Source organism: Zingiber officinale, chromosome 2B, assembly GCF_018446385.1.
Source record: "Zingiber officinale cultivar Zhangliang chromosome 2B, Zo_v1.1, whole genome shotgun sequence".
Taxonomy (NCBI): domain Eukaryota; kingdom Viridiplantae; phylum Streptophyta; class Magnoliopsida; order Zingiberales; family Zingiberaceae; genus Zingiber; species Zingiber officinale.
The window spans coordinates 1,274,257-1,286,254 of NC_055989.1; the positions used below are offsets into that span (position 1 = coordinate 1,274,257).

At 40.4% G+C, this 11,998-nt stretch overlaps 2 protein-coding genes across 2 annotated transcripts; both read left to right on the forward strand.

Annotated features, from left to right (window-relative positions):
- The first annotated feature begins 537 nt into the window (after positions 1-537).
- LOC122044982 lies at positions 538-9,245 on the forward strand. The gene is made up of 14 exons (XM_042605023.1): positions 538-1,113; positions 1,198-1,284; positions 2,255-2,364; positions 2,469-2,519; positions 3,161-3,332; positions 3,441-3,761; positions 3,904-4,104; positions 4,201-4,683; positions 4,796-5,011; positions 5,716-5,904; positions 6,580-6,743; positions 7,454-7,606; positions 8,280-8,358; positions 8,649-9,245. Exons 1-14 carry the CDS (start codon positions 697-699, stop codon positions 9,084-9,086), a joined length of 3,081 nt encoding a protein of 1,026 aa, XP_042460957.1. The 5' UTR covers positions 538-696; the 3' UTR covers positions 9,087-9,245.
- A 905-nt stretch (positions 9,246-10,150) lies between these two features.
- On the forward strand, positions 10,151-11,793 carry LOC122048921 (ethylene-responsive transcription factor CRF4-like). Its single transcript, XM_042610433.1, has one exon. The coding sequence runs from the start codon at positions 10,824-10,826 to the stop codon at positions 11,613-11,615; it is 792 nt and encodes a 263-aa protein (XP_042466367.1). The 5' UTR covers positions 10,151-10,823; the 3' UTR covers positions 11,616-11,793.
- The last annotated feature ends 205 nt before the right edge of the window (positions 11,794-11,998 follow it).

An 11,998-nucleotide genomic window follows, 5' to 3' on the forward strand; every position in this document is an offset into this window, starting at 1 on the left:
ACTATTTAAACAATGAGAAAATTAGTTTTCGGTCTTGTAATTTATACTTATGTTAATTTTAATCTTGTTACGAGTCAATTTACATTCTTAGTCCTGTTATTTATAATGTTTTTCAATTTTAATTTTTTCCTTCAAAATTAAAATTTTTTATTAAAAAATACTTAGTTGATGATCAAAATAAAAAAAGTCACATGAGTAAAATTTTTAAATTTAATTTATAACTCAACAATTTTTATAGAAAATTTTAATTTTAATAAAAAGGATTAAAATTAAAAAATATTATAAATTATATGACTAAGACTCATAACAATTCTAAATAAATTTAATTATGGTATTTAATTAAATTATGATTAGAATTTAATTGTTTGTGGTGGATGGTGTTTTAGGAAAGAGAGGACGGACAAAAAGCGATGTCATTGCCCGAAAAGTAACGAAAAGGGTAATCTAAACGGGTAAAAATAAAACGAGTATGAGTAGCGACGCAGTCTCGCTCGAATCGGGGGAGTATCTCAGCTGCCATTTCCTTTCGTCTTCTCTCCACAGGAATGAAGGCGCCAGAGATGTGACTGCTTTACTTTATACGCGGCTTCGAACTCCAAGTTATGCTTCCCCACCTTCCTTACTCCCCTTTTGCACCTCCTCCCCGTCTCTCTCTCTCTCATTCGTGGATCTCGCGATCTCGCCGCCGGTGATGAGATGGCTTCCTTGGAGAAGCCGCTTCCCTCGACGCGCCCCGCCGCCCGCTTCCGATCCTCGCTATCCCCCGCCTCCGAGAGACGCCCGCGGATGCGGCCCAGGTTCGTTTGTCTCTCCTCCAAGATCGAGTACCAGCACTGGGCGCTCGCGGTCGTCGCCTTCTTCCTCGTCGTGCTGCTGTACCAGGCCTTCCTCCCCAGCTCCCCCGTCGCGGATCGGTCCCCGGGGCGTCTCTCGGCGAGTGCCCTCGTCGGTACTGCGGGGGTCGGTGACTTGGACTTCGGCGACGGCATCAAGTTCGTCCCCCAGATGCTCTTTGAACTGGAGCGGGAGAAGCAGGAGGAAGCGAATAGTTCGGCTCTGGCCTCCCGAAGGCGCGTGAAGCGGTTCCAGCTGCGGAAGCCGAAGCTTGCGCTGGTGGGTCTTGATATCTTGTCTAGTTTTGGGGGTTGCTTTTATTATGGTGCTCAGATTCGTGTTCCGGTGTTGGTGACTTGTTAGGTTGTTCCCGATCTGTCGCCGGATGCCTTGCAGCTGAAGATGGTCAGTATCGCGGTTGCTCTGAAAGAATGTGGATATGATATCCAGGTTTGCTTCCGGGGGATGTTTTGATTTTGTTTTGTTATTTATTCATCGCCCATATCTATAACTCCACGCTATTGATGAATCTGATATTTGTTTTATGGACATGATCTCCATCATGTATTTTTATTTTAGATAAAATTATGCCTCATCTTATAACATAGGATGGATTTTGATTGTATGCTAGTTTTGGCTCATCGAAACAACTAATATTGATGTGCGTTCTTTTTGCAACTCTCCCTATTGCTTCACTGATGAATTTTTAACCTTAAAATCGAGTAGATAATTGATTGTTCTGAAAAGGCCAACTGTTAATTAATTTATGCAGGATTTTATTAGAATTTTGTCACAGCTTAATTCATCTCGGTGTTATATGTTGGAGCGATAAAGAGTTTTCATTTTAGGTTTTAATCTATATGTAAATTGGTACCTTTGAAATTTAATTTATTTTTGGTGTGTTTGGATTTTCGGTCCAGGTTACGTGGCATTTGTGTATTATTCAAGGCAGATTAGTAGCTGAGATATGGCTTTTATCAATATATTAAGTTCTTTATTTCTACATGCTGCCTTCCTGCAGCTGTTGGTTTTTAAGGATACATTCTTTGTTCCTACAGCTTTCACAGTAAATTATATGAAACTATTGGATGAAAGTGGCTTGTTTTTGAATGATAAGAAAAAGGTAGACAAGCATTATTTTTGAAGCATATGCTTTTATCTCAGCTTGTTAAAGAAAGAGGTTAAATTGCTATTTTTTTAAGACATGATGAAATTTTATCAGTCAGTAAATCTGTTTATTATCCTTATATACTACATTTTTTAATATTTCACACTAAAATGCAACTTCTATTTGAAAACTGAAACTATTTGCTGATATACTTGTTTCTATTATATTGCTATTGTAATTTGTATTTCAAGCAAGAACTGTTGTGAGTTTTGGTCGTTCTTGTTACTTTATGGTGTTACATATATTGTGTAGGTTTTCTCATTCAGTGATGGGCCTGCTCACATGGTTTGGCGAGCCATGGGAATCTTTATTGTAATTTTCCCTTCCATCCTGAATCCTGGAGCAAATATAGATTGGTTTGAGTAAGTGATGAAATTAATGCAGAGCTTATGTATGGAGTTTAAGATAAGTGTAGCCTCCATTTGATTGAATTCTGATTTCATTTTCCATTTGCATCCTTGTGTAGATATAGTGCCATTCTTGTGAGTTCTATGGAGGCAAGTCCCATATTTTCAAGGTAATTTATGTTCCACTGTAACTGGAATAGCAGTTCTGCTCGTACAACATATTGCACCTGAATGGGTATCCATTTTGGTTGCATGAGATGAAAGTTCAGATGCATTACATATCAAATACTTGGGCATGCTTGCATTGCTGAGGAACTTAGGTGCAACTTCAATTTTTAAAGATGATGAAACTGTACATCATTTAAAGCCAAATAGATTTTTATAAAGTATCTATATGATAAGCTATAACTTCAATTTACTATGAAGCCAATAAAAATTTTAGGATAAAAAGAAGATTCATAGAGGCAGTTTTAGTATGAGAGATATCGAAGAATTTTACTAGGAAACAATTGCAAATGATTTTTACTGATAGTAATGCTCCTTGGTGTGGAAATTTCTCAAATATCATTTGACCAAATAATTGTGAGTTGTGATATTATGACTTGTTCTGATTCTTGTTTTGTTCCATCTAAGGATCCTGAAGGCATTCTAGATTCTGAGATTGTAAAATAGGAATAAATAGGCACATGAAATGACAAAAATATTGACATGTGAATTCTTGTTTTAGGAAAAGGATGACATGCGAATGCTCTCATGTATTTTATGGAACTCATGTATTTTATCGATGTAGAATACTTATAGTAGTTGACAGTCTTTTGCAGGAGCCTTTCAAATATATTCCTGTAATATGGAACATTGAAGAAGCTTCTGTAGCCTTTCATTTAAATGTATATTCTTCCGAAGTGCAGTTGCATTTCGTTAATGATTGGAAGCAAGATTTCGCTAGAGCTACTGCTGTAGTTTTTCCAACCCATTCTTTGCTGGTAATATGTGTTTTGGTGCTCAACCTGTTTAATCTTTTTAAAATTTGCTTCATCTTTGGGTTATGTTAATTTATGTTCAATGTTCTTTGATTTTTTGTAAGCTTTCAGATACCATATTCAGCATTTGATATGGGAAACCATATTGTTATTCCTGGTTCTCCTGCCGAAGCATGGGAAGCAGATACTTTTCTGGCCAGATATAAAGGTCAATTGTTGAAAGAGAGTTTGGGGTATATGCCAGAGGACTTTCTTATTACTGTTATTGGCAGCCAGTTTTCATATAGTGGAATGTTACTCGAACATGGCCTTGTCTTGGAAGCATTAAAACCGCTGCTCCAGCAGTTTCTTTCCTCAAACACATCTTATTCCCTGATGAAAGTTTGCATTTATGGTTGGAACTTCACTAGTTCCTACAAGAAGGCTGTTGAGGTAATGGATTTGGTTTCTTTTTCTGAGTCTTCAAACTAATTGGTGCATTTCATTTGTCACTGGTGATTTTCTGAATATGTTTCAGAATATGTTACTCTGCCAAATTTCTGATAAAAATTATTTGTCATCTTCATTATTTCAGGCTATTGCACAAAAGGCCGGCTATTCAAGTAGCCTGGTTGAGCATATTGTTATTAGCGATGATCCTAAATATCTTGGTTCAGCAAACCTAGTAATATATGGATCATTTTTGGAGGAGCAATCTTTTCCAAGTATTCTAAAGCATGCTATGTGTCTGGGGAAGCTTATCGTTGCTCCAGATCTGGACATGATTAGGAAATATGTAATTTCTGTTGATGCTCATTTTTTTCTTAATTGGTTCCAAAATCCAACTATATTTAAACAGAATCTAATATCTGTGCTGATAATTTCCCCCTAGGTTGATGATCAAGTGAATGGGTATCTTTTTCCAAAGGAGAACATTCATATGCTTACTCAGATTTTACTTAATGCAATTTCCAAAGGAAAATTGTCTTTATTTGCTCAGAGAATTGCATCTGTAGGAAAAAGTCATGCCAGAAACCTTATGGCTGCTGAAGCAATTCAAGGCTACATATCCTTGCTCGAAAAGGTCATCACGTTTCCTTCTGATGTTCTATATCCTAAGGCTGTCGAACAAATACCTCTAAGATTGATGGAGCAATGGCAATGGGAATTATTTGCCAATGTAAGTGAGGAAGGCTTGCTCAATAGTAGTTCTCGAAGCAGTACATTTTTAAAGAATCTTGTGGAGAAGTGGAATAATAGTCATACAAATAACTCTGCCCATTCTTATGCCGATGCTGATGGAACATGGAACCCAATTGATTGGGAGGAAGAGAAAAAGACTGAGATGATGATCGCTGAAGATAGATTAGAGGAGGTAATTGATGAGGGCATTTTTGTGCTCTCTGTCACTATGTTACTTTGGGTTGATATACACTGATTTTGTAATCACATTATGCTTAAAAGTTGTTTTTTGAACCACAATGCAGTTGGACAGAGATGACCAGCCACATGGAACATGGGATGAGATTTACAAATATGTCAAGAAAGCTGAAAGGCTGAAAAATGAATTGATTCAATCGAAGGAAAGAGATCACAGGGAGCTGGAGCGGACAGGTCAACCTTTATGTATATATGAACCTTATTTTGGTGAGGCGACTTGGCCATTTCTACATCAGACGTCACTTTATCGTGGAATCAGCCTTGTAAGTTGTTAATGCATCATTAATACATTGGACCTTACATCCAAACGGTAATGTAGGAATTTGAAAAGGGAGTCATGCATGAACAAGTAGATTTTTTATACTCTAGGCATTTATGATGTGATTTATGTGCTGTATATTGTCTGAATCAGTTAGGAATAGGATGTCATTCATCTTTAATAAAAGAGCATTCAACATCTAGAGAAAAAATATTTGCTAAAGGGCCTCCTATATTACTAGTAATGGATCATGCTGCAAAAGGTTGGAACCGCCAACCCAGCGGCCCCCCCAACCCGGCCCCACAAGTATGAGAGGGAGTAAATCACGGTGAATACGGGCCCAGCTATGACATGGTGGTCTCAGGTGTTTAGCACGGACAGATATTGATGTTATCGCATTTGCTGCCGCAGACCCTCGACCTCTCGACTCATGCTGCAAGAATCCATGTCATAACCAGTTGATCCCGCCCGTGGGGGCTTTACTAGTAATGGATCATGATCATACAATTGGGGTGGAAGAATGATATACAAGAAGTGGGTGTAGTGATACAATTTGTTGTTAAGTCTGGGAGCAGGTCATTATTGCAAATATAGTTATCTAAATAATTATTTCTAATAAAGGTACTTTATTGTGCGGTCTAGTAAATAAAAGAAGTTGCTCTTCTACAATTTTTTTTTGGTGAATCAATTGTTTGTTTTTATGAACAGTCTTCTAAAGGCCAGAGATTGGAAACTGATGATATAGATGCTTCTTCTCGTCTCCCACTTCTTAGCAATCCATATTACAGAGACGCACTTGGTGATTATGGAGCATTCTTTGCTTTAGCTTACTTAATTGACAGTGTGCACAAAAATGCTTGGATTGGTTTTCAATCTTGGAGAGTTTCTGCAAGAAAGGTTTGTGCATCTCCTATGTTTGCACTTTTCATTACTTATGTTTCTTCTTTGTTAAGTTTATAAATGCCAAAGGTGGATATCCTACTGAAACTAATGGTGATAAATTTTTCATTGTCCTTCTGCTGTGTACTCTCTTTTGAATCAAAGTGTTTCGCTTGCTGCTTGACTGGAGTTAATTATTGACATTGGTTGTGATAATCTACAAAAAATATTGCTGCTATTTAGGATGAAATTTCTTTTATTAAAGCAATAGACCTCTAGCATGGCACAATGCGAGTCAGATCCTGCAGGGGAAATGTTGTTGATCCATTTACATTGTTTACCTCATTCAGATCCAGTGGAAATGTTAGAGTCCAAATTTTTCTGGCTGCTCGTGCAAGAAGACAAATTAGAAAGTTGAAATTTCCACAATGAACTCTAGTTTGTTTGTTCTATCAATAATCACAGATTCTGGAAGGTAAGCAGAGAGACTATGGCCACTGGGTTGGCATGGGGCTGGACATTGACATAACTATTGCAATTCATTTCTGCTGTCTATTGGCGAAAGATTTTATATTTTTTATTTAATTTGTTGGGGTTGAGGCTGCTATAGCATTGCTTGTTGCTATCAATATTGCCAAAGATAATAAATGTCATTCCACCTTCAAAATTTAACAATGTTTTGATCTCCCACAGGCCAGCTTATCTAGAGAAGCTGAGACAGCGCTTATAAGGGCCATTGAAGAAGAAATCCATGGTGATTCACTTTACTTTTGGTTTGCAATTGATAAAGATCCCAGAAATTCTGAGAAAATGGATTTTTGGACATTTTGTGATGCTATAAATGCTGGAAATTGCAGGTTAGATACTTTTTTTTTCAGAATTCATTTTCTTTTTGTGGAAACGTAAATATGTGTTAAGAGAGTTGTTTATGCTCAAATAATGCTTCAGAATAATTCCGTGAGTAAATATTTGCTGCTGGTAACTAATTGAAGAAATTAAATTCCCAACTTGGAATTTGTTACTCAGAGCCTTTTATTTTCACGTAGGAGAAGCTTTCTCTTAGCTGTGTGGCATCGGCTTTTGGCCCTGCTAGAGGAAGGAGAATTAATGAATGTTACATTTATCCTCGTACCTTTTCAGAAGAGTACTCCATGTCTATATTTTTCTAGCCAATCTTATTTTACTGACATCAAATATTGTGTTTTATTCCACAGATAATTTTACAATGAATAAGGTTATTATTCATTCTAACAATTTTGCAATTGCAAGGAACATTATCTGTGCTCATAAGTGAAGTTTTTGATGATTAGGAGTTTTTCCTAAACGCCAAGTTAGAGACAACTGTCTCATTTCTATTCTCCTCAACTCTCAATGAATATACCATTTTTTTTGTAATTCAAACTTGGAATAAGTTGAGTTGTGTCTGTCTTTTGGTTGTGGACCTTAGGTTTTAGCTTCTTGGAAACTAGATTTTGAATCTTAGAAAGCTTTCTGTATCATATACTTTTGTTTCTTGTCAGTGACAGATGAAGATTGAAATCATTTTTCTATAATTTTCTCTTTCAAGGACTGCTGTAATTGAGGCTTTTCGAAGGATGTATGGTTTAGGAGATGATTGGAACCATTTGCCGCTGATGCCTGATGACGGTGATTCATGGTCTATAATGCATAGCTGGGCTTTACCGACACCGTCTTTCCTTGAGTTTGTCATGTTCTCAAGGTAAAAAATTGGTAGATTTTAACATTTTTTTTTTACAATTTGAAGCAAAATTGCATAATCATGATTTCATGAAGCCTGCCAACAGTGGTTAGTGCCCAGAAATATTTTAATGGAGAAAGATCATTGTTTACATAAAGGCTGGGTTTACTGAGTGTTAAGATAGGAGGGATAAAACAGAGGAAAAGGGGGAGGAATGAGGAAAAGGAAAGGGAGGGATAGCTGCATAGAGAAGGGGGTGAAATTGATTACTTGGGTGATGAAAAAAGGAGAAAAAGGAAATGACAAAATAAATAATCTTTACTTCTTTCCTCCTATGTTTTTTCTTTTTTCCTTGATGTCTTATTGGCACCTACCGGCTCCATTTTTGGTTTGCTGTCAGTATGACCAAGAATTCTCATTCAAGCCAGGTAGACTGATACTTGGATTTGAAAAAAAAAACAATATTACTTTTTTGTTTTTATAAATCCAATGAAATCCTCTTCAATGACTTGCGAATAATAGTATTTGCCTTTTTTATTTCTATTCCACTGAATTATCTCTCATCATGAGAAGTAGCATACTTTGCGAACCAAGTCTATGTTCAACATGCAACAGTTATTTATGAAATAGGATATGCATTCGTTTGCTAGTTATTGTAATCAGATATATCTGAAAATTGGCTGGTCTCTTTCAGAATGTTCGTCGATGCATTGGACAGGGAGATGTATGAAGAGCATCATCGAAGTGGGTACTGCTACCTGAGCACTTCTAAGGTAAATTGCTCATGCCGTCCCTCCATTCATCATTTACAGCAGCATTTAATTAGTGATTGGAGATTAACTATTTCATAATGCTATAATGAAGTGCCAAACCTATTTACTTATTTTTCAGAACAGGAAGGGAATGGTTACACTAAGATTTTAATACTGGTAGATGTATCGAGATCCTCTTTTTTTCTTGTTTAATTCAGAGAAAGATACAATGCACTCTTGTCATCGACACACCTTACCACATCAGTTACTTCTGTGTGTTTTAAACCATCGTATGGAATGTTGTTTTACAGGACCGGCATTGCTACAGTAGACTGCTGGAGCTACTCGTGAATGTATGGGCATACCACAGTGCTCGGCGGCTCATATATGTAGACCCGGAATCTGGATCAATGCAGGAACATCATCGTCTGGAGAACAGACGAAACAAAATGTGGATCAAGTGGTTTTCTTACTCAACACTGAAGGGCATGGATGAGGATCTAGCAGAAGAGGCAGACTCTGATCCTCCGAACTGGAGATGGCTGTGGCCGGCCACCGGTGAGGTCTTCGGGCAAGGCGTGCACGATAGGGAGATGATCATGCGGCAAAGCGAAAAAGAAAGAAAGAAAAGAGAGACCAAGGAGAAGATTCAACGAATGAAGAAACGGGCCCGGCAAAAATCGATAGGGAAGTACATAAAACCTTTACACGATAAAACCAGTGATTCAAACGCATCCAAAACTGTATGATACCACACAAAATTCATCATTCTTTTCGTTGTTACTACTGTCATTTTGGTTTTTACACAAAAAATATTTACGATTCCAGAAATGATTACTCATTTCTTCTAGATCCTGTTTGTTATATAAAAAAACTAATGATGGTATTATTTTTAATTAATAAGTTTACAAAAAAAATAATTAAGTTTTTATGCCTCGAAGGAACTCAACACTGATCAGAAGCTTACCTATTACAGCTGGCGACGGACATATGTGGAGTCGTTAGAGAGAGAAGCCAGAACAAAAACAAAAAGACATGTCGTTGATTCGCCGCACAGCCGTCGACCACCACCAGCCAACACTGCAGCTTTTGAGGCCTCATGTTTCGCCATCACCCGGATCGCCGCCGTAGCTACAAATCAGCAGTAACGCAGTCTCTCTCTCTCTCTGTCTTGCTTTGCTTTGCTTTTTTACATACCGAATAATCAAGAGCCACCAGAACGCCACCGCCGGTCGATCGACTGAATCACTGCCACTGACAAGCGCCATTGTTGATCGGCTGTCGGGCAGTGGCCAAACGCCACCTCTGGCCGAGCACCAGAGCTTCGCTGCTGGCGGAGTGCTAGAACGCCGCCGCCGCCGCCCGTCGCTACCGTCAAAGCTCCGATCGGGGCGTCGCTGTCAGCAGATCATCAAAGTACCGTCATCGATTGGCCCCAGAACCACCACCGCTGACTCAGCATTAATCATTTTATTTGTTTTTATTTTATAAACGATGAAATTTTTTTCTGGAAAAAAAAATTTAATTAAATGAGCCCGGTCAAATGTCCGCAAGCCGATGAATTGACCGCCTTTCTTTAGCCTGGCGGTGAGCGGGCGGCTCAGGCCACGGTCGGCTCCCTCACGTGACGCCGGCCCGCTGCACGAGGAGGACTCGAACCTCGGTGGGCTCCACCAAAAGGCTGCTCGCCCTCCTTGGCTATTTGCTTCTCGCGCATAAACCCAACAAAAAAAAAATCAAATATCTCTCAACAAATATGTTAATTCGTTAAAAGTATTTTTCTTCCTAGAGAAAAATAAAATTAAAGTCTTGATCTCCTTCTTGTACAATTAAACAGTTGGAAGTGAGAAACTAAGTTGGGAATTTAATGCGAGCTTTCCTCTTAATTCCACTCTTTAAATAATCCAGCGAGGGTTCTGAGCTCGCCTGCTCCAAAATTCTCACCTTCCGCCATTAAAGACATCAACCACGACCTCTAGCTCTCCCCTTCTCTCTCTCCCTCTCTCTCTTCCGGCCACAAGCTAGCCCTCCTCTGTTCTCCTGGGGATAGCAGCAGTAGCGGCAGCAGAGGGATCATAAAACAACAATATTACCTACTCCTCTGCATCTTCCCCCTGCTGCTACATCGCACAGAGTACTGCGCCGTGTGAAGCACACAAGCTTCCTCCTTTCCTCCAAAGTTCTCATCTTTCCTTTCCGTTCCTTCTTCCTCCCCCTCCCTCCTCTCCTCTCCTCTTCTCTCTGGTAGCCGACCGTACTCCGCTGGGTTTTCTCTCTGTTTGCTGTTTCTCGCTTTGAAGTTATCTTTACCCCTTTATTCCTCTGCAAGATCTCGGCGGAATCCCCCCTTTTTGCTGCTTCTTTGTTTCCCGTTCTAAAGATTTCACCTTGGCCGCCGCTGCTGGTTGAGGTTTCGCTACCGTGCGCTTGTCCGCTCCGTGGAAAGTGGAAACAGAGGTTCCGGGGAAGGAAACGGCCGCCGGGATATGAAGAAAGCTCGCACCTTGCGCGTCTTCTGGAACGACCCCGACGCCACGGACTCCTCCGGGGACGAAGAACATTACGGCTTCTCTGGTCGCCGTCGGGTAAAGGAGATTGCTTTCGAGTGCTGCGAAAGAAAGGGAGGGAGGGCGAGGAGGAAGCGGGCGGGGGAGGAGCGTCGCAAGCCGAGCGGCGGGAGCACAAAGTTCCGCGGCGTCCGCCGGCGGCCATGGGGGAAGTATGCGGCGGAGATCCGCGACCCCTCGCGCGGCGTCCGCGTGTGGCTCGGCACCTTTGACACCGCCGAGGAGGCGGCATTTGTGTACGACTCCGCCGCGTTGCAACTCCGCGGCCCCGGCGCCGCCACTAACTTCTCCTCCGCTTCCGCCGCTCGTCCCGCCGCTCGAGAGGAGCCCATTCCCACATCCGTCTCCGCCGCCTATGACTCCGGCGACGACTCCCACGTCCTCTCCTCCCCCACCTCCGTTCTCCGGCCATTCCCCTCCCGCTCCGTTAATGAAACGCCCGCAGAAGACCACAACGCCGGTCTTTGGTCACCGGAGTTCCTACCAATTCCATTGGACGACGCGCCGCCCTTATACAACGATCTTTCGTGTTCAGCTCTGTGGCAGTCGACCCAACCAAGCCTCTACCAGAAGGAGACAACATCCTGGATCGCCTTCTCCGCGCCGCCGCAGTACTACTCGGCGAACGATTCGCCGGCGCGGGAAGAGAACGATTACTTCCACGGGATCGGCGATCTCTTCCCGCTCGAACCGCTACCCGCTATATTCTAAAATTAAACTCTTCGTAACTCCGCTACTTTGTGCCGTTTTTCCTCGGAGGCGGCCGTTACTTAAATTTGTGGCGCTTGTGGCTTGTCCTGCTCATTGTATCGGTTATTTTGTTTAAAAATTAAGGCGAAATTTTGGCGTGTATCAGTGAATTATTTATTTATTTTAATCGTTGAAAATTCGTAGCAGCAGTAATTGGAGGGAGAAATACTGCGTGATGTTATTTACAGAATTGCAGGTGCATCACTTGATGTGCGTGGTTGTAATAAAGTGGGCGACGATATTATTATATTAATATAAATTAAAATAAAATTATAAAAATTGTTTTTTATTTAAGAAAATCATTAACCGTTACGTTTTTATGTGTTACAAAAACCTCCCGTTAC